Genomic DNA, 26,716 nt, shown 5'->3' with positions numbered 1-26,716 from the left:
GCATTATGAAGCAGCACGGGGTAGAAGGACTTGTCTCCCAACGGGGATGCATCAGTTGCTTCTCTCTTTGTTGTTGTTGTGAAAAAAATAATACCCGGAAAAAGCAACGGAAGGAAAGTAGGGTTTATTTTGGTTCAGTTTGGAAGGTACAGTTTATCATGGTGGTAGGAACTTGAAGCTGGTTATCTTGGATCAACAATCAAGACGCAGAGGGGGGATGGAGGGAGGGGAGGGGGAAAGAGGAATGCTGCTCTCTGCTTGCTTTGTCCTTTTGTTCAGTCTGGTACCCTAGCCACAAAAATAAATAAATAAATAAATAAATAAATAAATAAATAAATAACCGAAGGGGGATGGGGTGGAGCAGTAGAGTAGTGGTTCTCAACCTTCCTGCTGCTTTGACCATTTAACTACAGGTCCTCATGTTGTGGTGAACCCCCAATCACAAAATTATTTCGCTGCTGCTTCACAGCTGTAATTGTGGATTGTAATGTAAAGATTTGCCACGTAGGATATCTGATACACAACCCCTGAGAAAGGGGAATCCCAAAGGGGTCGCGGCCCCACAGGCTGAGAACCACTGGGATTGGCTCTAGGGCTCAGCCACTGAGAGCGTTGGTTTCTCTTTCATAGGACCCCGGTTTGATTCCTCGCTCTAAGTCATATGGCAGCTTACAACTGCCTGCAACTCTAGTCCCGGGGGATCCGGCGTCCTGCATGTTTGTGTTGCGCAGATATACGTGCAAGCAAAGCCCATATACAACAAACCAAAAATTATATAATGTACGTATGTATGTACGTATGTATGTATGTATGTATGCATGTATGTACATATGTATGAAAGGGTCACTGAAGGAGGCCCTCCCAAGCTGGTGCACTGTCCAGCTACACTTGAATTTGTTTTTTTCCAGAGAAGAATTTGTGGGTGTTCCTTATTCCTTTGGTACCCTTAACCTCTTCAGTGCCTTGCCTAGGCCTCCCAAGTCTTGCTCATGGTACTTAGTGCAGCAGGGCAGGAAGTGATCCTGGGACATTCCATATTTGGTTCTTGGGACACTTTTGTCCTTCAAGAGTTCCCAATCAGTGCCTACTGCTCAATCAATCTCTCTCTCTCTCTCTCTCTCTCTCTCTCTCTCTCTCTCTCTCTCTCTCTCTCTCTCTCACACACACACACACACACATACACACCATATCTCTTGCTAGACTCATGCGACCGTCCCTTTTCAACTGTCTCACACCCAGCTGCTTAGGAACAATATTTTGATTTATAAGCTGTGTTAATTAATACTTCTTTCTCTGAAACCTGACTCCCTCCAGGAAGGTTTTCTGTTTTTACTTTTCTAGACAGGGTCTCTTTGAGTAGGGCCTGGTTGTTTTCTGGAACTCACTCTGTAGACCAGGCTGGCCTTGAACTCAGAGAGATCCACTTGCCTCTGCCTCCCTAGTGCTGGGATTAAAGGCGTGCGCCACCACTGCCCGGCATTCTGTCTTGAGACAAGGCCTTACTATGCATAGTCCAGGCTGACCTCAAACTTGCAGCAGCCCTCCTACGACACCCGTCCAAGTGTTGAGAATGTCGCTGCGTGCTACCATGGCTGATTATGCGGGAGACCTTGTTGCACCTGGAGGCACACAGGCACAGGCAGGCGAGACGTCATCAAACTGTCCCTGAAGGTTCAGCTCTGACTTTGAGCTTTGCTTACATGAGGATGACAACAGCTGAGAAAACAGGCTTAAACAGATTTGGGAAGGAGTCCAGGAAAACCAAAGCCTGTTTCCTGATTCTTTAGTGTATGCTGCAGAGAGAGCACACCTCCTAAGTGTGCATCCTAAGGCTACAATGGTGTGCAGAGGATTGTAAATGGAGCTGGGTGTCTCACAGGGGAAAAAGATTGCTAAGGAACCTGAAGTACAAATGTTTGTTCATGCAGACTTCTTTCTTTCTTTCTTTCTTTCTTTCTTTCTTTCTTTCTTTCTTTCTTTTTTTTTTGAGACAGGGTGTGGGAAGGATTGTAGGCATTATCCCAGGTGAAGGCGCTTGGAAACACCACGGATACCCCACTGAGACTGACATCATCATAGACTGAGTGGAGCCATCCTGGGTTCTGGAATTCACGAAAAGGACACCAGACTGGGACTCTGCCAGGTTATTGTGTTTCTAAACGAACATCGATGGGAGGAAGGGTCCTGAGAGGAGACTGGCCGTTGTGCCTTAGAGAGAGACTCAGACGGAGAGGAGAGGGGAAGGCTGTAGGTTCGGAGCAGGAGCGCCTGTGGATCCTGGAAAGGTTGAGCGTATAGGCCGGACCAGCATGCGGGCGAGATACACCTGGGGATCTGTCCCGTGGAACAGACTCTGGAAGGTTTATTCTTGTTTCCCTCCAACCTTTTCTCCCTCTTGTATAGGATAGTTGGGTTGTATAATAAAGTCTAATTGTTAAGAAACGGAGCCAACAGCAGGGTCCTACTACGTAGCCTTGGCTCACCTGGAACTCACTGTATAGGCCAGTCTGGCCTCCAACTCACAGAGCTCTGACTGCCTCGAGTGTGCAGATTTCTTGGATGCCACAGTCATCAGGGTCATGGCCATATCTGTGGCTCCCGGCAGTGGTTTCCTGAATGATGGCCAAGTGGTTGAGTGGTCCAAGCCGTGGGATAACCCGAGGTACAGATGCTCAAGGTCTAAAGAATATAGTTGTGGTGGCACTTGGTTTTTAAATCCTTTTGAGGGGACTGGAGAGATGGCTCAGTGGTTAAGAGCACTTGTTCTTACAGAGGACCTGCGTCCAGTTCCCTAGCACCCACGCAGCGATTCACAAGCGTCCATTACTCCAGTTCCGTGAGATCTGGTACCTGACCTCAGTTCTGACCTCTGTGGGCACCAGGGATGCATGATCATGATCCGGCGCAGACCAAGATGCAGGCAAAGTAATGATACACACAAAATAAAAATGGATACATTTTAAAAGGCTCTATTTAAAGGGATTAAATTGAGAGATAGTACAAGAGAGAGCACGGGGGGGGGGGGGGGTGTGTGTGTGGGTGGGGTGGGGGGGTGGGGGGAGGGAGCAAAGGAGGGAGGAACAGAGGTGGGGAAAGTGAGAGAGAAAGCGAGATAGGAGAGAGAGTGACACACAGAGAGGATACAGGTGCAGGTTACGGGAGTTGATTCTCGCCTCCTGTCACGTGCGTGCGTCCTGGGGATAGAGCTCAGGTCATAAGACTTTACAGCAAGTACCTTTGCCTGCTGAGCTACCCTGACAGTCTGATGATTAGGTTTGTTGTTGTTGTTGATGGCTTTTTTTTTTTTTCGTGACAGGGTTTCTCTGTGTAGCCCTAGCTGTCCTGGATCTAGCTCTCTGTAAAAGACCTGGCTGGCCTTGAACTCACAGCGATCTGCCTGCCCCTGCCTCCCGAACGCTGGGATTTAAAGGTGTGCGCCAGCACACCCAGCCTGATGATTAGGTTTAATTGCCAGTTTGACACAAGCCCGAGCCACCTAGGAAGAGTCTCAGTGAGGGATTGTCCAGATTAGGTTGGCCTATGAGCATATCTGTGGCACATTATCTCGATCGTGTGGATTGCAGTAAGAAAACCTGCTCACTGTGGGTGGCATCATCCCCTAGGCAAGGAGATCTTGGACTGCATGAACTTAGAGAGGGGACCGAGCACTTGCAGGCATTGCTTGCACTCATTTTCTCTTTGGATGTGACTAATTGCTTCCAGTTCCCCCGTTGGCTTCTCCACGGTGATGGGCTACAACTGTTGTTTAGTGATTTATTTCAAGATTACAAGCGCCCATCTTGGAGCGGAAGCTTGTTAAGACACAGAGAATATTAAAAGGGAGGTGAAGCCACAGGGTGGCCTAAGATAGTAGTTCTCAACTTTCTTAATGTGTCCTTTTAATACAGTTCCTCATGTTGTGGTGAGCCCCCTCCCCTCACCATAAAATTGTTTTCAGTGCTTCTTCATAACCGTGTTTTTCGATACTGTTATGTACATATATGTAAATATGTGATATGCAGAAAATCTGATACACAACCCCTGTGAAAGAGTCATTTGGCCCCTAAAGGGGTCTCAGCCCACAGGCTGGGCATCACTGGTCTATGGGGATGTGAAATATTCCATTCTGCAGGGGGGGATACTATTAAGCCCATGAAGTAAACTACTCAATAGCTTCAGGAAGTCACTGGAACTTACCAGATTCACTAGGCCCCATCCTCTCCAAACATATATGACCAATAAAGACTGCCAAGAGACAGTCTCAGAGAAGCCAGAGTTCCCGGGAGAAGCACAGACCAGCCTCATTGCCAGTAAGAGGCTCAGACTAGCTGAGCTAACTGCAAAGAGACAATCTCCAGACTATTGGGATTGCCCGCAGGCTGTGTGGCGGGCTCCAGGTTCCCAGCTTTCATGCGCTCTCGTCATCCATGCTGTGGTAGACTTTCGTAATGAAACTGCCTTTGAGTCATTTCTGTCCCTGAAAGTAAACGCTTACCCATACTCCTGTAAATAAAGCCAGTGAAACAAATTGGTTCACCAAGATGGACTTTGGTGGTATTCTTCCTTTGATCTGTCGATGGTTCCCTAACTGGGGTGAGCCGATGTTTGTTCACGTCTCCCCAAGAACAGAGACACGCAACAGAGACCTGGTTAGTATAGGCCTGACAAAACCTTTTCTCTCTTAAAGTTGCTTCTGTCAGGGTATTTTTCTTACCGCACCAGAAATGAAACTAGGACAGCATCTTTGAGAAAATATGAACTCACACCTTTATGATGTCCCAAGGGTTTAGAGTGCCTTTCTCTGCCGCGCTAGGTGTGAGGGTAGGTTGTGAAGGCTTGCAGGTTAATCAATGAGGAGTTTTACAAGGCAAGGTGATTTGACATTGAGAGCGACCCCGGGATTGGTAGTCAAGTCTTCTCTCCCCACACCTGGTCCTTGGATTCTTGCTGGCTGTTGTACAGCTGCCCAAGGAAGACCTCGCTGGGGGTCGATGGCTTCTGAAGTGTTCGACTCTTCACGTGTCTGCCAGGGAGGGTAGCCTACTGGGGCCGAGTCACTCCATGGCTTTCAGCTCTTGCTTTCCTTGTCTCCTCCCACTGCACCAAGAGAGACTGGGACAACCCACTGTGTCCTATGTGGCAGAAGTAGGGCTCTCCGTCCTGCCGGGGGACTTCTACCTCCACCCAGGATAGGTAAGTGCCATTTCCATTGGGGAAAACACCGCTTTCTGACTCCGATGCCAGCATCTTGCTGGCCCGGTTCCAGTACAGACTAATTCTTGGTGGGTAGAAGTCATAGGCCAGGCATCTGAATATCCTGTTTCCTCCTGGGGCCACACGGCTGGTGAGTGTCACAGTGGGAGGAGCTGTGGAGGGATAAAGTGTGGACATTGAGAACTTAAGGTGGGCTTTTTCCTGTCATGCCTTTTTTTTTTTTGTCCCTAACTCCTTGGATGACCATCTGGTCTGAATCTGCCAAGAGACCTTTGTGAAGTCCAGGAAGGGCTGAGGCGACTCTTAAGCCTTCCCTGCTGGGTTATATGGCATGCCCACAGCTACTTTCTTACTCCCTGCCTCACCTTATGGTGTATTGACATCTGATGGCCACTGATTGGAACTAGGGTTGGGGAGCTCGCTCAGTGGGTAAAGGGCTTACTGCATGGACATCGTGATCTGAGTGTGGCTCCCCAGAACACATGTAAACGTTGGATGCAGTCATGCACGTCTCTAGTCCCAGAGCTCATGGGTAACAGAGACAGAGAGATTCCTGGAAGTTGGTGGTGGGCAGGTTAGCTTTGTGTCTCAAACAAGGTGGAAGGTCAACAGCTGAGGTTGCCTTCCAATCTCCACACATGCACCAATCATACAAGTATACCCATACATACATACATACATACATACATACATACATACACACACACACAGAGATAACAAAACATAGAGACAGGATGCACACACACAGCTAAAATATAGAGACTATATAGCTTAGGCTGGCCTTGAACTTGTGATGTCTTCCCCTGAGTGCTGGGATTACTGACTTGTCCCACCATGCCCAAATTTTGAGTGTCTTGCATGTGCTTTAATAGGCCAACCCCGGTCACCAGAATCTCAGCCCAGCTTCTTAGTTCTATCCACATCTCTGTCCATCAAGTTTTTTCCTGTTCTAAATAGTCTTTCTTGCTGTTCTCCAGTGGAGGCCTCAGTGTCTAGAACTTCATTCTGCTCCTGCTTCTTCATCCTCCCTAGCCAGATGTTTTCTACTCTCTCTCTCTCTCTCTCTCTCTCTGAACAAGACATGAGGCATCACTGTATTGAGGAACCACTTTGGAGTTTGGAATCTGAAATATGGAATTTGAGTGCCTGCTGAAGCCAAGTGCCAGTTCTTTCTTTCTTTGTCCCTCCCACCCATCTTTCTGAGATAGGGTCTAGCTGGCCTGGTGCTTGTCATGTAGGCTGGCCTTGTACTCAGGACAATCCTCTAGCTGCAGCCTCCTGAGGGCTGGGATTATAGCATGTTCTGCAAAGTGAGGGTTGTTTATGGAACCTTGCAACTGACCCAATTTTGTTCCTGACTTTTTCTTTTAGTGCTGAGGATTGAATCCAGACTCCTGTACATCCTAGACAGTGCTCTACCACTGAGCCACGCCCCCAGCCCCTCACTGGGGGGTTCTAGGCAGGGGTTCTACCACTGAGCCACGCCCCCAGCCCCTCACTGGGGGATCTAGGCAGGGGCTCTACCACTGAGCCACGCCCCCAGCCCCTCACTGGGGGATTCTAGGCAGGTGCTCTACCACTGAGCCACACCCCAGCCCCTCACTGGGGGATTCTAGGCAGGGGTTCTACCACTGAGCCACGCCCCCAGCCCCTCACTGGGGGATCTAGGCAGGGGCTCTACCACTGAGCCACGCCCCCAGCCCCTCACTGGGGGATTCTAGGCAGGTGCTCTACCACTGAGCCAAACCCCAGCCCCTCACTGGGGGATTCTAGGCAGGGGCTCTACCACTGAGCCACACCTCCAGCCCCTCACTGGGGGATTCTAGGCAGGGGCTCTACCACTGAGCCACACCCCAGCCCCTCACTGGGGGATTCTAGGCAGGGGCTCTACCACTGAGCCACACCCCAGCCCCTCACCGGGGGATTCTAGGCAGCTCTACCACTGAGACACACCCCAGCCCCTCACTGGGGGATTCTAGGCAGCTGCTCTACCACTGAGCCACACCCCAGCCCCTCACTGGGGGATTCTAGGCAGGTGATCTCCCTTTGAACTAGACCTTCTAGCTTTTCCAATCTAAAGTTGGTTCTCACATTCTGTGTTCAGAAGGAATGGATCCTAGTATATGAACCCTGGGGAATTAATGGACTAACAGGGTTGATAAGGCAACCTGCCATGATCCCCTACAACCGAGATTACCATGCTTTTTTAGTTAGTTCGAGGAGCAGATCATAAAAGCAGTGCATACCTTTTCGGTCCAGGTAAGAGCTGCTGTAGTTCAGGTACCTCCTCAGCATGGCAGGGCACTCCTCTTCCAGGTACGCCTTGGCGCGCTGCGTGTAGACCCTTTCTGCCTCCCACTTCCGCTTGGTGTTTGCAGCTGCTGGGTCTAAGGGGATCCAGGCTGGGATTTCTTTGTTGAATTCAATGAAGTCCTGTCCGTCGTAGGCGTACCTCCAGAATGCCCCGCTGCTTCTGTTGTTTGAGATCTTGCAACCGAACATTCCCTGAAAGGTGTGAGACCCTGAAGCCTCCCCGATCCCACAGGGAGTCAGTCAGATGGATGCCAACTTCAGCCGAGTGACCTTCATGCTTAGCACATCTAAACACTCAATTCTTTTTTGCTTTTTAAAATATTTATTTATTTATTATGTATACGGTGTTCTGCCTGCATGTAATGACTGGACCTCAGAAAAGGGCATCGCATCTCATTATAGATGGTTGTGAGCCATCACGTGGTTGCTGGGATTTGAGCTCATGACCTTTGGAAGAGCAAGCAGTGCTCCCAACTTCTGAGCCAACTCTCCATGCCGAACACTCAGTTCTTTAACTTGGCAAACAGGTTGCTAGCCAGGCACACAGCAGAGGAAGAAACTATGCGGCTGGGTGTTTCAGACCACTCTGAGAGGAAACACATTCTCCTCCCCACCTTTCTAGACCAATCTGGCCTCGAACTCACAGAGATCCACCTGACTCTACCTTCCAAGTGCTGGGATTAAAGGCATGTGCCACCACACCTGCCTGGAAACCCATTCTTTATAGTTAGAGAAGTTAAAAAAATTATGGACAGATTTCAAGTCTACATCCGTCTGCATCTGAAGAGCTCATGTGATAACCTCAGATAGTCTAGGTACCAAGGATTACTTTGAATTTTTGACTCTCTGTCTTCATTTCTCTAGTGCTGGGATTAGGGATGTGTGAGACCAGTTTTATGTGCTGCTGGGAACTGAACCCAGGACCTCTTGTGTGCTAAGCAAGCACTCAGATTTCAGAGTTTTTTTTTGTTTGTTTGTTTTTGCATCATCTCATATAGTGAACCTATAGGTGTTTTAGTGGATGGTGAATTCTTCAGAATTAAACACAATCACACTGGACTCCATTTCCAAATTAAACCGGAATTGTTCATGGTTTCTTATAGATTATAGAAGTTTCCACTTACTGCTTCTATGTTGCATCCAAATCATTACTCTCTACGTGTTTGGATCGTTTCCTACCTTTCAGGGGTTAGCATCTTACTTATTTGTTTGTTTGTTTTTTCGAGACAGGGTTTCTCTTCTGTGTAGCCCTGGCTGTCCCAGACTCGCTCTGTAGACCAGGCTGGCCTCAAACTCACAGTGATCCTCCTGCCTCTGCCTCCCGAGTGCTGGGATTTATAGGCCAGCACCACCACTGCCTGGCTTATTTGTTTGGTTTTGAGACAGGGTCTCACTTTGTAAGAAGATGTGAGATCCCAGGTTGGCTTGAATCTCAGTGTGTGTAGCCCACATAGTGACAACCTCACAGCTTTCTCACTGTCTCAGCTTCCTGGGTGCTGGAGTCACTGATAAGTCACCCCCCTCCCATGTTTACCCCAACCCTCTCTAGCCTTAGCCCCATTGCCCACGAACAGCGACTCTTACAGAGGGTGACCCACCTGCCACAGGTCAGTCCGATTACAACAGCAGATGTTTACTCAGACCTGAGTGTTGCTCTTGGCACATGCTCTAAAAGCTCTTAGGATGTCTGGACTTAAATCCCAGATCTCGCCCTGGCCCACCTGCCTGCCTTGTTGCATGAACTATGAAATACTGTTAAGTTTAAGTGAAATACTTAAAAAAAGAAAATCCCTGAAATGACAAGAGACTTAATTTCTTTTTTTTTTATTAATTAAGTAATTGTGGCACGAGTGTGTGTGTGTGTGTGTGTGTGTGTGTGGCTCTCTCTCTCTCTCTCTCTGTGTGTGTGTGTGGTATAAGTGCATGAGTGTGCATGCAGATTTGTGTACCCATGCATGCACACTCAGACCCCAGAGGATGATTCTAGGAGGTTCTCCTCGATTGCTCTTGTCCTGCACAGTGTTGCCTCTGATACCTTCTCAAGTGGGTGGGGCAGGAAGATGAAGTCTCAGTGATGCCTGGGTAAGAAGCCACTCGGGTACCACTTCCCCGCAGTGGCTCTCACCCTTCCTCATGCTGTGTCCCTTTAATACAGCGCCTCCTGTTGCGGTGACTCCCCCACCCCCAACCATAAACTCATTTTTGTTCCTACTTCATAACTGTAATTTTGCTACTGTTGTGAATCATAAGGCAAATATCTGGTATGAGACCTCCCCCCACCCCCGCCTCCCCACATCCCTCCAAGTGGGTCACAACGTGGAGGTCCAGAACGGCTGCTTTAGGAGTTGAGGTCTGGAGAGAGGATGGAGGAAATCATGGGGAAGGAGGAGGCAGATAGATGAACCTGTCCACTTCTACCGGTGCTTCCCGCCCCTTCTGTGTCCGTGCACGAGGGCGTGTGTGTGTGTGTGTGTGTGTGTGCGCGTGTGTGTGCGCGCGTGCGCACGCGCGCTCGTATATGTGAGTACATGCGCGTGCATATGTGTGTGCATGTGCATGTATGCGCGTGTCCGTGCATGTGTGCATGCGTGTGCGTGCATATGTGTGTGCGTGTGCATGTGTGTGCGTGTCCATGTCCGTGTGTGTGTGTGTGTCTAGTTCTATCCTTTCCACTCAGGCTCACCCGGTTGCCCCAGGTAAGACAGTCCAACTCATGTGTCTGAAACAGCTCACTGACCTTCAGTGTCGTTGTAATAGTCCATGATGTCTCTCAGCGTCACGAGGAAGATTTCCTCCCTGGCCCTCTGAAGCTGGCTCTCCCTCCCCCACTCCTCCATCCTTTCCACCTGACGCCACGGCCCCACAGGCTCCGCCTTCCCGCTGTTGCTGTTGTAGTGGAAGAAGGTGTGGTCGTTGAGAAACGCGGTGGCCTGAAACCTTGGCGTGCCTTTGCTCGGCCTGGACAACCCGGTGTAGAGGAAGACCAGAGAGTAATCTCCTGCGGAAGAGGAGAAGATTTTGAGGAGCGGGGTTTCTGCATACGAGGCCCACCATGGAGCTGCAGAGCCCCCGGAGGGAGGGCTTGGGCCGGGAGCCTCTTCCTCCCCTGCTCTTGCCTGCAGCCCCACACCGTGGGAGGTTCACGCACGTGAGAGGGCCCTGCTTTTACTCAGGATGGCATGCCAGAGATTGTTTTGTGTTATCTCCACACTGTATTCCTCTACTTCGCGTTTAGAATTATTTGTGCGGTTGTATGTATGTGTGTATGTGTGTGTGTGTTGCATGTGTGTGTTGTATATATGTGGGTGTATGTGTGTTGTGTGTGTTGTATGTATGTAGGTGTGAGCATATGTGCATGGTGGAGAGCTCAGATGTCAAATTGGGATGTCTTCCTCTTCACTCTCCATCTTTTTTTTTTTTTTTTTTTTTTAGTTTTTCGAGACAGGGTTTCTCTGTGTATACTTGACTGTCCTGGACTCACTTTATAGACCAGGCTGGCCTCGAACTCAACACGATCCACCTGCCTCTGCCTCCCGAGTGCTGGGATTAAAGGCATGCGCCACCACCGCCCAGCTTTTTTTTTTTTTTAAAGATTTATTTATTTATTATGTATACAACCGTATGCCTGCATGTGTGCCTGACCGCTGGAAGAGGGCACCAGATCTCACTACAGATGGTCGTGAGCCACCATGTGGTTGCTGGGAATTCAACTTAGGACCTCTGGAAGAGCAGACAGTATTCTTAACCTCTGAGTCATCTCTGCAGCCCCCTTACCTTATTTTTTAGAAATTATTATTATTATTATTAATTTTTTTATTGTATATCTGTTCTTGTGAGTTTGAGCCCATGTAATGTACATGATGTAGAGGCCAGGGATGAAATTGGGATGTCTTTCTTCATCGTTCTCTTATTTTTTGGATTATATTCATTAGTGTATGTGTGTGTGTGCATGCGTGTGCATGTGCGTGTGTGACTTGTGCTTGCACATGCATGCATATGCCACTGTGTGTGTAGCAGGTAAAGACAACCTGTAGGATCTGGATCTCTCTACCATGTGGGTCTCAGGGCTCAAACTTAGTTATCAGGCTTGGTGGTAAGTTCTGTTACTGCTGAGCTATCCCTATGGTCTGCCACTTTAGTTTTTCAAAAATATATAGGGTCTCTCACTAGACTTGGAGTTCATCAGTCCATCCAGGCGTGGGCCATAAATGAGCTCTAGGGATCTGCCTCTGTCTGTCTCTGTCTGTCTGTGTCTGTCTGTCTGTCTGTCTGTATCTATCTATCTATCTATCTATCTATCTATTCATCCATCTATCACACACATATACATATATACATATGTACATATCTATATCTGTACTGCCTGGTTCTGTGTGTCAACTTGACACAAGCTAGAGTCATCAGAGAGGAAGGAGCCTCAGCTGAGGAGATGCCTCCATGAGATGCAGCTGTAAGGCATCTTCTCAGTTAGTGACCAATGGGGGAGGGTCCAGCCCACTGTGGGTGATGCCATCCCTGGGTTGGTGAACCTGGGTCCTATAAGAGAGCAGGCTGAGCAAGCCATGTGGAGCAAGCCAGTGAGCAGCACCCTTCTATGGCCTCTGCATCAGCTCCTGCCTCCAGGTTCCTGCCCTGCTTGAGTTCCTGTCCTGATTCCCTCCAGCGATGGACTATGCTCTGGAAGTATAAGCCAAATAAACCCTTTCCTCTCAACTTGCTTTTCGATTAAGGTGTTTTTATTCCAGCAATAGAAACCCTAACTAAGGCACTATTGCTCTTTCCACCCAGCATATATCCATCCACCTCTCCTATCCTGTCTTTATCCATCCATCCATGTATTTATCCCACTAGTTCTGTTTCTCTAGAGGCTCATTACCAAAGCAGATTTTTGGTATAGAATATACTTAACACTTAAATATATTTATTTTAAAAATCCGTGTGTGTGTGTGTGTGTGTGTGTGTGTGTGTTGCATGCATGTATGTGTCTGTGAAGTGCCCAAAGAGTCCAGAAGAGGGCGTCGGATCCCTTGGCACTAGATTTAACAAGCAGTTATAAGCTGCCACATGGATTCTGGGATTCAAACACAGGTCCTCTTCAAGAGCAACAAGTGTTCTTAACCACTGAGCCGTCTCTCCAGTCCCTTTAGAATATACTTAACTTCCTAAATACAATGCTTTATGATGAAGCAGACATAAATGACTATGTAACATTCTGTGAGCGTACCAACCAATGTCTTTAAGCTGGCACAGTCTAGAAATCGCCACCCATTCCCTGGAACTGGCTGTGGCTCTCCCTGGCATCCCTGCGCTCTTCCCTCTTAGGGACTCTTGCCTTATCTCACTGCTGAGGAAGGTCCTGGTTTCCTTATGGAGCCTTCCAACCTGCCTCTGGGTTTTCCCCTGGCATCCCTTTCGCTGTCCTCCATGGTCAGACAAATGTGTCCAGCCCATGGAGGAAGAAGAGAAGAGAGAGCAGAGAGTAGAGTGGTCCGTATTCAATTCCCCCGTCTGACTCGTCTGTAAGAATAACACACTTTCCAGGCGTCTACCGCCTACTTACCGTACAGACCTCCGCCCCACTGACGGCTGGGTGTAGTTCAGTTGGTAGGGGGCTTGCTGCACACGCATGAGGCCTACAATAAAGCCAGGTATAAAACACCCCCCCGCATGTAGCGTATGCTTGCCTTGAACTTTTAAACCTCCTCCCTCCAGCTTCCTTGAGCTGGGATTACAGGCGTGAGATACTTGGTTTATGTAGTGCCGAGGGATTGAACCCGAGGCTTCATGCATATGTGGCAAGCACCTTACCAACTGAGCCACGTTACCAGCTCTCTTCACATTCACGTTTTTTTAGGGTCTTACTTAACACAAGTCCAGTGACTCCCCGAATAAATCCCGGAAGGATGAGCTAAATTAACCGGCAACTTCGCAAAAACCCATTATTACTGGACATATGGAAATCCCAGGTACATGAGGGGTTTCTCCCGTGGTCTAGCGTTCTGTTGGCTGCTTTCACTTTGTTTCTCTCCCAACCTTCCTTTGTACTGACCACTCACCAGTCTCCTGAAGAACTGCAGGACCCAGCAGGAGAGGCAGGGACAACAGAACAGGTATCATCGCTGCGATAGTGCCCGGGTGGACAGTCTACACTTGGAAACTCGGCTCTTTCCCTGAGGCCTGGCATCCTGCCCGGGGGAGGTGATTCCACAGCCAATGAGAGTGCTTATAAGGGAATTCCTCCCCACACGGCGCCTGGAAACAGGCGTACAAACTGGCCGGGCAGAGGTGTGGCCACAGGTTTCACACACAAGGAGCTGCTAACTGACACCGGAGAAAGCCAGTGTAGGATTAAGACCCAGTGTGTCCCTCTGAGAGGACATCAGTGGGTGGAGGGAGGTCTGTATAGTAAGTGGTAGATGCCTGGGAGGGTGTGGTACTCTTACAGCGTACTGTGACATCCCCACCCTGGTGTCAGCAGGGGGACTTGGGTCTTATAAGACCGCATTGTAGGAATGAGTTCTTTCTCCTAGGTTAAGTTCTGAACACGCCCAAAGCGTGGGCCTGCTAGGCTACATCTTGTGAAATCGAGAGGAAACCTAAACCCACCCTTCAGCTTCCCTTGCTTTTAGCAGACTTCACTGATAGACCAGTTGAGACAGGATCCCACAGATTCCAGGCTGGCCTTCAACTTCACCGTGTAGCCGATTAATGATGCTAAACGCGTCTCCTTCCCAGAGGCCGGGGATTATAGGCATGCGCCACCACACTTGGTTTCTGCGGGCCTGGGGATAGAACCCGGAGCTTCAGGCATGCTAGGTGAGCACTCTGCCTACTCACCCTCCACCCCAGCCTCTTAACTGACTTTAAAGGTCACCAATTTCAGAAGTCACGTGGTGGAGCAGTGTAGTCTCCAATTAGTTTTGCTACGAATGCTAGAAAGCCATTGAAGGTGGAGGCTACGGCTGGCAAAGACCACCCCGACTAAGAGCTGCAGGGAAGACAGCAGGGAGCTAATTTACTCCAGATGACTGTGGGACACAGAGAAAAGCGAGTTCCCCCCTGGAACACTCTCTGCTGGCTTCAGTCAGAGATTCATCTACAGCTAAACTAGCAGGAAACCAATAGTGTATTTCTACTGTGTGAGCTGTCAAACCAGGGACTTTATTCCGGGTTTCTCTTGGTAGCAGGTTTATTGCATCCAGCTCCGGGTATTTGTTGGATTCTTAGGATGATGTCATGGTTAATATGATTGTCACTTTGGCAGGTATCGTGGAGACAGGCCTGTGGCATCTCTGTAAAGGGTTTTCTAGACTGGGTTAATTGAGACGCGGAGCCCAGCCCTCGACATGAATGGTACCATCCTATGGGCTGGGGTCTCCAACTCAGTGGAAAAGGAGAAAGTGAGCTGAACCCCAGCCAGTGTGTCTTTCTCTGCCCTCTGACCGCGGATGCAATGTGGTTAACTGCTTTGTGCTCCTGCCACCGTGCCTTCGGCACCAGGAGGGCGTGTGTCCTTGAACTGTGAGCCAAAGCTGACCCTTCCTTCCTTAGGTTGCATTTGTCAAGTAGTTTGTCACGTCAATAAGAAAAGTAACTAATACCACATCTAATCTATCTATCTAGCTGTCTTCTATCTCCACCACCGCCATCAGTCTCTCTCTCTCTCTCTCTCTCTCTCTCTCTCTCTCTCTCTCTGTGTGTGCGTGCATGCGTGTACATCCCACTGTGTCAGAGAAGACCTTGCAGGCATCACTTCTCTCCTCCCCCCATGTGTGTCCTTGAATATCAAACTCAGGTCTTCAGGCTTGTAGCCGGGCCGTCTGGCTGGCCTGATTTGTTTTTTTTTTTCCCCAACTTTTAGAGACATGGTCTCATTATGTAGCCCTGGTCTGACTGGCACTCTCCGTGTAGGCCAAACTGTCCTTAGATTCTCAGAGGGTATGCCTGCTTCTGCCTCCACAAGTGCGGAGATTAAAGGCATACACCACCATACCCAGCTGAAATGCATTTTTTAAGACAATGAATTTTATTATGTTTGTTTGTATGGTGTACTTGTTCATGTGTGTCCATGTAGGCATGCCATGGCGCACATGTGAAGTCAGAGAACAACTTTATTAATATTTTTTAAAAACAAACCAAAAGTATTTATTTATGTATTTAAAATAGTTTATTTAATTTTATTTTATGTGCATTGGTGTGGGGGTAAGGGTGTCAGATCCCTTGGAGCTGGAATTACAGACAGCTGTGAGCTGCCATGTGGGTGCTGGGAATTGAACCCGGGTCCTTTGGAAGAGGAGACAGTGCTCTTAACCACTGAGCCATCCCTCCAGCCCCAGAGAACAACTTTCAAGACTCAGTTCTCCCCTTCAACCATGTGGTTCTCAGGGATGAAACTTGGGTTACCAACTTTGGCAGCAGGCCCCTTTACTCCCTAATGCACTTTTTTTTTTTTTTAGGATCTCAAATATGCTTTATTTAAAGAATCAGTGTGGACATTTCTCAGTTTAAGTTGGTTTGACTTTCAGAGACTGCAATGGCTTGCGCTTTTCATTCAGAGCTTGAGTGAACTAAATACAGCTCTGTGTTTACACAATGTTGAGAGGACAAGGATCTCAGAGTTATTAACCAGGATGGGAGTCACTGGCTCACGACCACAGCCCCACACTGTATATTCTTGTGAGATTTTTTTGCCCATCCTCTCCAGAGTCTGGATCGTACTAAATGTATTTTATCTTGAATAACAGCGAAGACAAATATCCTTTTAGTAATAAGTTTCACCAGGGCTGTTTTTTGTGTGTGCCTGTGTGCACGTGTGCCTGTGCGCATGTGCGTGTGTGCACAGGCATGTGTGTTCGCGCGTCTGTGTGTGTGTGCAGTGTGTCATGTAGAAGACAACACGCAGGAGCTGCTCCTCCCCTTGTGGGTCCTTAGGTGTGGCATCACAGGTGCCTTTTCTCACCGAACTATCTCCCCGATTCTTCCCAGGTTATTTCTAGCAGGCAAGTAAACAAAAGCAGAGTACGCCACCAGAGTGAAGGGGCCTCAGCCGAGCCGCAATAGCTAGGGGCTGCCCTCAGTGTCCGGAACTAAGAGCCTCACTTCGCTGTTTCCCCTTTACCTGCTCAGCCTTGAGATGGTCTCCTCTTGGAAAAGGTGGAGAAGTCTCCCTCCCTCCCTCCCTCCCTCCCTCCCCCTCTCTCTCTCTCTCTCTCTCCCTCCTTCTCTCTCTCCCTCTCCCTCTCTCTCTCTCCCCCCTGCCCCCCCCCCCCCGTCCCTCTCTCTCGTACCGCAGCATACACATGGAGGTCAGAGGACACCTTGTGGAGTCAGTTCTCTCCTGCCGCTGGTTGGGAGGACTGAATTCCGGCCGTCAGGCCTGGCAACCCTTCCAGCTGGACCCTCTCACGGGCCCATAGCTGGAGGATCTCTCAGCGGTTGTCCTTACGTACAATCCAGCCTATTACAATGAGGTACATTAGACACAAGGTATGTATGAGAGCCTGGCAGAGGTAAGTGAATCTCTGAGTTCGAGGCCAGCCTGGTCTACAAAGTGAGTCCCAGGACAGCCAAGGCTACACAGAGAAACCCTGTCTCAAAAAACCAAAACGAAAACCAAGCAGACAAAAGAATGTGTATGAGGTATGTCTACACACAACACAGAATCAGCTTTACTAGGGGAGAGGGCAAGCATTTGTTGGGAAGCCTGCCGAAATGGGCTTTGATTTTTTTTTTTTTGGTAGAGCCCCGTCTTTCCCCTCATTTAGCTAGTGTGGCTACCCCATACTCAGCCTTAAGTCCTCTTATATGTCTCAGTGTTCACAGGCGTGTTCTTTTAATCCAGGCATTTCAGATCTTCCCCGCCTCGACCCTTGTCTGTGTGTGAGTGGGTGATGTGCACGTGCTCACGTGTGTGCACATGCTCACATGTGTGTCACCGCTTACATGTAGCTATCGGAGCACAGCCTTGTTTTGTGCCGGTTTTGGCTTCTATCTTGTTTGAGGTAGCGTCTTTCTCATTTGCCAGTATAGCCTCTAGGCTAGCTTTTGGGGGGGGGTGTCTCCATTCTGACCCCCCATCTCTCTGGAGCTAGAAGCACCGAGAGTACGGGTGTGCACGACTGCATCTGGCTTTCTGTGGCGTCTGGAGATCTGAACTCAGGACCTTGCAGTTGTGCAGGGAGCACCTAACCCACCTCCCCCAGCCCCCAGCAGTTATTTCAGGGGTAACGCTCTCCACTTCCTTAGAGAAAAGGGGGAAAGAAGGGCTGTCTAAGTACGGAACCAAAGCCGGTTCCTTCGAGACATTTTCTTTTTCACTTATGGATAAGGCATGGACCCCTATCACCGATAAAGCAGACTTTCATGTTGTTGGCCTTAGTTGACCTTTAGGCAGGAGTCGGGATTTCTTCTGGAATCCAGGCCTGGAGCTGAAGACAAGTGGATGCTGCTGTTTCCTCCCCTCTCCACCAGCAGATAGCACAAGTGCCAGGAAACCTGCTTCGCCCTCCCCCCACTGACCTTTATGGATGTGGCAATTGTTGTTCCTTTAATGTTTGTTTTCACTAGTTCATCCGCATGACTGGTTATTTCAGGAGGGTGTCTGGGTTACCGTGTCAGCTGCTGGGGACTGCCAGTTCTCTCTCTCTCTCTCTCTCTCTCTCTCTCTCTCTCTCTCTCTCGTGCATGTGTGTATACATGCTTATGGGGTCCAGAGGTTGAGGTTGATGTCTTGTGCCTGTCTCAACTGCTCCCCACTTTATGTTGAGACAAGATCTCTCACTGAACCTGAAGTTCACAGGTTTGTCTCGACTGGTTGGCCAGCAAGCCCCAGGCCTCTTCCTGTCTCCGCCTGCCCAGCCCGGAGATTACAGATAGGTGCTGTCTTGCTTGGCTTTTAAAAAATTGTTTTTACTTTTAACATTAAAAAAAAAATCAGACTTGGGCCCTAAAGTGTGCACAGCAAGTACGTTACTGACTGCGCCGCCTCCCCAGATGACAGTTTATGCTTTTGAGCATCTTTTGTGCCCACCTACCCACCCACTCTGCAGTTCACCTGGGAGAATTCATCCTTCCTACCTCCCAGCCATGACCAAGGTGCTTCAGAGACAGAACAAACCCCACTGGCCAGACTCTGACTCCAGCACCCGATGGGCCACCCACAGCTTCCCAGGGTCAGCACGGATAGCATCCTTCATCCTGCCCCTTAGAGGTCACACAGAGATCTTATCTGTACACATCTCACCTCAGGAGCCTTCTGCCACACCCGGCACACAGCCCAGAGTTGGAGGTTGGTGTTGGCGAGCCTGCCCTTTCCGGAACTTAGCTGTGGACCATAGAAAGGACACATCAAAGATCAATGACATTCTGATGCAACCCTGTTTTAGTCGATGGGAACAATTGATTTCCCCCCCCCTCCACTCACTTAGACAACAGATCCACCCAGCACAAAAGTGGAGGTGTGAGGGGAGGCAATTTGCCATGGGTCTTAGGCTCCCCTGCACGTTCTTGCTGGGCGTCTCAAGAACGCACGATCCGGGGCTGGAGAGATGGCCCGGTGGGTAAAGTTTGGATTCGCAGCACTTAGATAAAAGTTTACAGGTGGCTGTGTACACCTGTAATCCAGCACTAGATGGGGCTGAGTCAGGACCACCATGGGAATGGAGACAGGGCACTAGGGCCTGTTGGAGGCTTTCTAGGCAGCCACGTTAGCTGGTCAGCTCCAGGTTCAGTGACAGAACCTGGTTTAAAAACCAAGCAAGGAAGCTGGGCTTGATGGCACACACCTGTAATCCCAGCATTCAGGGAGGCAGAGGCAGAGGCAGAGGCAGAGGCAGAGGCAGAGGCAGAGGCAGAGGCGGAGGCAAGTAGATCTCTGAATTTGAAGCCAGCCTGGTCTATAAAGTGAGTCCAGGACAGCTAAGGCCAAACCAAGTAATCCTGTCTCAAACCAAAACAAAACATCAAGCAAGGAGCCAGGTGTACACCTTTAATCCTGGCCCAGGGAGGTGGAGGCAGGCAGATCTCTGTGAGTTTGAGGTCAGCCTACTTTATATAGCAAGTGACAAGCCAGGAAGGGCTACACAGTGGATCCTGTTGCCCAAACCAAAACAACCAATAAGGCAGAGAAGTGCTTGAGGAAGACCTTCTGACCTCTGCCTTCTACAAATGCCTGCATGGGCGAGTACAACCCGCGCACACACATGTGTATATTCATAACATCACACACACACACACACACACACACACACACACACACACACACACACACCACACACGAAAGCAAGACCCTCTCTGTCCGTCATCCAGGTCATTTCTCAGAGAAAGGTTTGCAGTGGAATGTTTCCAAACGCAAAGAAAATGCTGACTCCCGTTGCAAAAAGAACAGGTGTGTTTACCATTGTCTTCAAGCACGCTATTTAACCAAGTTTGGTATTTCTCCATTGCAACACACATCTTTCTCGTGCCCTCTTGGCTACAGAGGCACAGTATCAGGATTTCAGAAACCCAACGGAGCTCTGGCCAAGAGTGACCCACATGCTGCAGTTGATGCCTCAGTCCACAGGTCTTCATTTCTCAGCCGTTGTTTTCTTGTCTTGGGCTGTTGTCTTGCGAACACCAGCAGATTAACTTATTGGTTTGTAATTTCAGACCTCAGGGAGCACCTATGTCCTCTCTTGCTTACCTGCAGGCTTTGGGGTTCCTGCTGGTGGAAGGAGCATTGACTTGAATCAACCAGCTCCCTGTGATGGAGCACTAAGGGTTAACAAGGCGACAGTCCCTCCCCCTGCATATAAGTGAGGGTGAAATTTCAGGAGTAGACAAAGGCACTCTGGCCTTGGCTTGGCCTGGGCTTGCTGTAACTGCTAGGCAAACTGCGCAAATTTCCTGTGTAATTCTCTATAAAGCCACTAGGTGGCGCCAGATCGGGGGGGATGGGACCGGGTCAACTTCAAGGCCTGAGCAAAGAGCACTGTGGTGCAGTTTACCTAAACTGATGCTCTTAAGGTGCACCTGGGTTTTCTCCGATAAAGGCCTCGTGGGGACATGGGGGTGGCGCAATGACTTGATTTTGCCTGACTTTATGCTTCCTGACTTCACCGTAGACGAGTGCAGAATCTTTCCAAGTCCAGCTATTCGGATGGAACCTAGGGCCTCAAACAAGTGAGGGGAGCCGCCCTCTAACGCTAAGTTACATCCTTAACCTTTCTTGTTTTTCTCCTCCTCCTCTTCCTCTCCTCCTTTTTTTGTCTCCCCCACACCTTCCTCCTGCTCTTTCCCTGCCTCCCTCATCCTCCTCTTCCTCCTCTGTGTCTTTCTTTTGTTTTGAGCCTTAGGTAGCTCAAGCTGGTCTCCAGCTTGTACTGACCCCCTGCCTCAGCTTCCTGAGCAGCTGGGTTACAGGGCTGCACCGCCAGGCCCTGCTGGATCCCTCTAGGCAGCCTGTCTTCCAAAACACGTGCCGCAGAGAGTTTTGGTCCTGGGGTCCCAATGCTTCCGTGCTGGGCTCTGCTCAGTGTGGGAAGAGGAGAGTCCAGACCCTGGATTCCTCTTGGATCTCTGAGGTGGCTTTCCTAGAGGAACCATCCTTTCATGTCCCCATGGAATCCACCCTCAAACCCACTCTTTGCCCTCGGTTGGAACTGAGGTAGAGAAGAATACTCCTGACATCCCGTCGTCACTGGTTTCTAGCAGAATTGTCCCCAGCTCTAGTTACTGCAGCCCAGCTGGGAGGCAGGCTTAAAAAAAAAATACAGCTCTTCCCCTAAACATTTGTAAAATTGCTGGAGCTGGGGCTGAAGCTCAGTTGGTAGAGTACGTGGCCCCGGGTGCCAGCTTCCCCCACACCTGCTCTGTATAAAATAAAAATGCCCCCTCTGTCGGGGGAAGTAGGGGGCAGGAGTGTGTGTGTGTGTGTGTGTGTGTGTATGTGTGTGTGTGTGTGTGTGTGTGTGTGTATGTGTGTGTGTGTGTGTGTGTGAAAGCCAGAGGTTGGCATCTCTCCCTTTCCATCTTAATTTTTGAGACAGATCTCTCACTGATGCCAGTGCCCCACCCCCAGGCTAGTCTGACCGATGAGTGAGCCCCCAGAAATCCTGTAGTTTCCTCCTCGGTGCTGGGACTATAGGCTTGCTCTGCCATGCTTAGCTTTTTAAGTAAGTGTCGGGGATTGAACTCAGGTCCTCACGCTTGCAATGGGAGGTGCTTTACCAGCTAAGGCATTTCCCTAACTCCTTAACTTTTGTTGAAATAAGCCTATAAATCAATGTGGTTCATTATGACACTTTTCACATGAGTTGCTTCTGTTGCTCCCCCTCCCCCTCCGCTCTTTCTCTCCCTTCCTTGATCTCGCGCATGCCCAGTGGTTCTCTTTGCACTTGTGTCACACACACATTCTTTCACCTCCCGCTTTTCTTCTCAAAACCTTTTCTAGGTTCATGACCTATACCAACATTTATATCCACATAAATACATGTGTGCACGTGGGTACACACACACACATACACAATACATGTGTGCACACGGGTACACACACACATACACAATACATGTGTGCACACGGGTACACAAACAATACATGTGTGCACACGGGTACACACACACAATACATGTGTGCACGCGGGTACACACACACACACACACACACACACACACACACACACACACACACGCTAAGAGCTGGGGCCGCATATAAGAGAAAGCACACTGTGTTTGTCTTTATGAGTTGGGGCTATTTTGCTTGATCTAAGAATTTCCAGATTTCTGTGTGACGATAGGACCCGGGCTCACTGGAACCTTTTTCTAGGGCTAGGTCCCGGCACAGTTGCTATCCACTTCTGTTTATAGATATTTCCGCCTTTTGCTGACTGACCCTCCACACTTTTCCCTCCATGTGTCTGTCAATCTCCTTAAGTGCAAAATCACTCCTGGTGTGAGAACAAAGAGAAACAGAGAAGATCCCTCGTTCCTTTTGTTGTTGTTGTTGTTGTTGTTGAGATGTGTGTGTGTAGACTCTAGGGCAGGGCTTCTTAAACTTTCTAATGCCATGACCCATTAATACAGCTCTTCATGTTGTGGTGAGCCTCCCCCCACCCCCCCACCCCCCCCTGCACCCCTCACCATAAAATTATTTATGTTGTTACTTCATAGTTGTAGTTTTGCTACTGTTACGAATTGTAATGTAAACATCTGTGTTTTCTGAAGGTCTATGGTGGACCCTGTGAAAAGGTCACTCAAATCCTAAAGGGGTCGTGACCCACAGGTTGAGAACCTGTGTCCTCCGCGGCAGCGCTCCCTACCCTTGGGTGATGCTGTTCCCCTTGAGTACCCAGTTACCTCAGGCCCTGGCACACATCCCTACCATCTGGCTGTGGGAGGAGGCTGGTCTCATCTAGTGGGAAGAGGAGGGACAGTGGGGACATTATTGGTGGCATAAAGCCGTGCATTGAGAGCTTCCTGGCACCCAGCCTAAGAAAGTGACCATGAAAGAGAAGTTTGTCTTGGTGTTTTAACATCTCGACAGCAGCTTAGAAATAAAGAGGCAGGACGTCCCTCCCTCCAGCCTGCGGTGCCAACTGTGGCCTCCTCGTCTGATACCCACACTGACCTGGGCTGTGGATTTATAAATAGCGCTATTGAGGAATCAGGAAAAATTCATGCATTATTTAAAAACATGCTTACTGCCTGGGCCATAGGCATCTCCCTACTTTCCACCCCCAGTGCAGACATTTAAACTCTTTGGCTGGGCCATCCATGTCACCCCAAATGGTGGGGTCACAGCTCTTGGTTTCCACGTGCTTGCTCACCACGAGCAGAGCTGCCGATGTGCTTAGGACCCTTCTTCCTAAGAGGCGGCGTAGCAAGCGGGGCGGGGGGCGGTGGTGGTGGTGGAAATAGGAATCCTGAACTCTTCTTTGTTTACATTTTGCTTCTTCCATTCACTGTTTTAGTGACTTCTTCAGGTGATTTTTAACCTCCGCTATATTAGTTTTTGATAGCCTGAGGGTGGCGCATTAAGGTCCGCTTTCTGGACTTGGAAAGGGGGTAAAATGAGGTAATATTTGTGGCTGCTTAGGAAGGTGTCTGGTAAGTTCCTCTTATGCAGCCCACTCCTCTGACTCCCTCTCTTCCTTGTGATATCTTCTCCCTCCCCTCCCCTCCCCTCCCCCTCCCCTTCCCTCCCCTTCCCTCCCCTTCCCTCCCCTCCCTTCCCCTCCCTTCCCCTCCCCTTCCCTCTCCTCTCCTCCCTTCCCCTCCCCTCCCTTCCCCTCCCCTTCCCTCCCCTTCCCTCTCCTCTCCTCCCTTCCCCTCCCCTCCCCTCCCCTCCCCTCCCCTCCCCTCCCCTTCCCTTCCCCTCCCCTCCCTTCCCCTCCCCTTCCCTCCCCTTCCCTCTCCTCTCCTCCCTTCCCCTCCCCTCCCCTCCTCTCCCCACCCCTCCCCTCTCCTCCCCTCCCCTCCCCTCCCCTCCCCTTCCCTCCCCTCCCCTCCCCTCCCCTCCCCTCCCCTTCCCTCCCCTCCCCTCCTCTCCCCACCCCTCCCCTCTCCTCCCCTCCCCTCCCCTCCCCTCCCCTCCCCTCCCCTCTCCTCCCCTCCCCTCCCCTCCCCTCCCCTCCCCTCCCCTTCCCTCCCCTCCCCTCCCCTTCCCTCCCCTCCCCTCCCCTCCCCTCCCCTCCCCTCCCCTCCCCTTCCCTCCCCTCCCCTCCCCTCCCCTTCCCTCCCCTCCCCTCCCCTTCCCTCCCCTCCCCTCCCCTCCCCTTCCCTCCCCTCCCCTTCCCTCCCCTCCCCTCCCCTCCCCTCCCCTTCCCTCCCCTCCCCTCCCTCCCCTCCCCTCCCCTCCCCTCCCCTCCCCTCCCCTCCCCTCCCCTCCCCTTCCCTCCCCTCCCCTCCCCTCCCCTCCCCTCCCCTCCCCTCCCCTCCCCTCCCCTCCCCTCCCCTCCCCTCCCCTCCCCTCTCCTCCCCTCCCCTACTCTGCTCTCTCCTCCTTCCTTTTCCTTTTCCTCCTTCTGTTTTTGACTTTTTCCTGTCTCTGCTTTCCAAATTCTGGGATTATGCTCAAGAACACACTTGATTTAAGTGTTCTTTTACATCCATCCATCCATCCATCCATCCACCCATGTGTGTGTGTCTGCGCGTGCGCACGCGCGGGTGCAGGCGTGACTGTACACGTGCCTTGACATGAGTGTGGAGGTCAGAGAACAGCTTTTGGCAGTCAGTTCTCTCCTTCCTCCATGTTGTGCAATTTACAATCTTCAAGATTTATTTACACCAAATTCACTAACATTATTTATTATAGAAAAAAACCCTACAGGAGATGGAAAAAATAAATACACATAGAGTCACAAAATCAGACTCCAATTTACTCAGTCTGTGGACATTCAGAGACAAAGAGTGAACGATCGGAGCTATAAATGACATGAAATGTCGGTGCTAGCTCACACACCTGGGACCCATTCACACGTGTGCACATGTACGCACGCACCCTTGAGAGAGTGTAGTGCGATCACACTATTTCTCAGGGAATCTTTCTTTCAGTGGCTGGATCAGAAAGATGAGCATAATTAAATTTTATGATCGATATTTCTCAAGTGCTCATCAAAGGAGCTGACTGATTTGCATTAAAATTGACTATGTATTTATTTACTTTGCATGTATGCTATCACATAGTCTCACTAGACTTAGGAAAGTATTTATGATTCAAAAATTCTTTGTGAGCCAGGCATGATGACACGTGCCTGTATGCCCACTATTTGGGAGGTGGAGGCAGGAAAGTCAGTTCTGTGAGTGTGAAGCCAGCCCGAACTACATGAGGACAAACAAACAAACAAACCAACCAACCAAACCCAACCCAACCCAACCCAAAACTGGGCATGGCTCCTGCACAAGTTTAAACCAGATGTGTTCCTAGCCCCAAGATGGGAATGTGAACGTGGGCACCTTAACCAAGAATTTATCTTCAACTGGTACTCACTGGCAAAGGAAAAGTTACTTTTCTTCAATCAAGTATATTAACTGTACTTTAGAGTAGGCCCCATACTTGGAAATAATTGGCCACCTTAAAATGAACTCAATGGTATCTGTGTGTGTGTGTGTGTGTGTGTGTGTGTGTGTGTGTGTGTGTGTATTTTGGTTTCTATGTTTTGTGTTTGTTTTTGTGTATTTCTTATTTTTGTTTGGTTTGGTTTTGAAAAAGAGGGGAAGGGTATGGAGTTGGGTGTCTGGGGAGGTGGAGAGGATCTGGGAAGAGTTGGGGGATGGAAAGTGTGTGTTCAGGATATATTGTATGAATTTTTCAATTTAAAATAAAATAAGCAAATCTTTTTTTTTTAAAAGATAGAGTTTCTCCGTGTAACAGCCCTGGCTTTGCAGACCAGGCTGGCCTCAAACTTACAGAGATCCACCTGCCTCTGCCTCCCAAGTGCTGGGATTAAAGGGTGCACCATTACCCAACTCAAATAAATCTTTAAAATTAAAATTTATTTTTATTTTTTGGTTTTTTTTTTTTGGAGAAAGGATTTCTCTGTGTAGCCCTGGCTGTTCTTGAACTAGCTCTGCAGACCAGGCTGGCCAGAGCTTAACCTGCATCACTTTCAGAGTGCTGGGATTAAACACATGTACCACCACACCTGGCTAAAATACATAAATGTTAAAAAAAAAAAAACAACCTGGTCACACTGGGATGTGTTTGTAGCTCCAATATTGGGGAGACAGATGGGCTGTTGGCTACTTGATGAGTTACAAGCTAGCCGGAGACCCCGCCTCAAAAAACCAAGGTGGATAACTCCTGAGGAATGACAGACACCTGAGGTTGACCTCTGACCTCCACACCCAAACAGATACGTGTGCACACACATGCACTCATGCACACCTGAACATGCACATATCAATATTTGTAGTTTATATGGTTTCTTGGCTAAGAATTACCTTAGACTACAATAACCATCCAGATATATCAGTGGCATAAAACCAGATATGGTTATTCTCTTCCCTACAAAAGAAGTCAGGGTGTAAGCCCCCTGCATGCCCAGCTTTGCCCTTCCCCTTGCTTAGCTGTCTCTCTGGAGTGGGCACCTCAGCCCTCACTGGGGCAGGTGGAGAGGGGTTCGGCTTTCTGAGTTGCTGAGGGGGCAAGGAGCAGATTCCCATGCTGCTTTAAGAGTGACTATTTCTCCCAGCCATGAGGACAATGTGGAGT

The 26,716-nt window shown here is 49.6% G+C and overlaps 1 protein-coding gene across 1 annotated transcript; it reads right to left on the bottom strand.

Annotated features, from left to right (window-relative positions):
• Nucleotides 1–4,743: 4,743 nt before the first annotated feature.
• AZGP1 (alpha-2-glycoprotein 1, zinc-binding) lies at nucleotides 4,744–13,710 on the bottom strand. The gene is made up of 4 exons (XM_084763590.1): nucleotides 13,584–13,710; nucleotides 10,265–10,525; nucleotides 7,461–7,736; nucleotides 4,744–5,366 (listed from the first exon to the last, which is right to left on the bottom strand). The coding sequence occupies exons 1-4, from the start codon at nucleotides 13,642–13,644 to the stop codon at nucleotides 5,041–5,043; spliced, it is 924 nt and encodes a 307-aa protein (XP_084619716.1). The 5' UTR covers nucleotides 13,645–13,710; the 3' UTR covers nucleotides 4,744–5,040.
• Nucleotides 13,711–26,716: the final 13,006 nt, after the last annotated feature.

Source organism: Acomys minous (genome assembly GCF_964271855.1).
Source record: "Acomys minous genome assembly, chromosome: 16".
Lineage (NCBI taxonomy): Eukaryota > Metazoa > Chordata > Mammalia > Rodentia > Muridae > Acomys > Acomys minous.
This window is presented reverse-complemented; position numbering and strand designations above follow the sequence as displayed.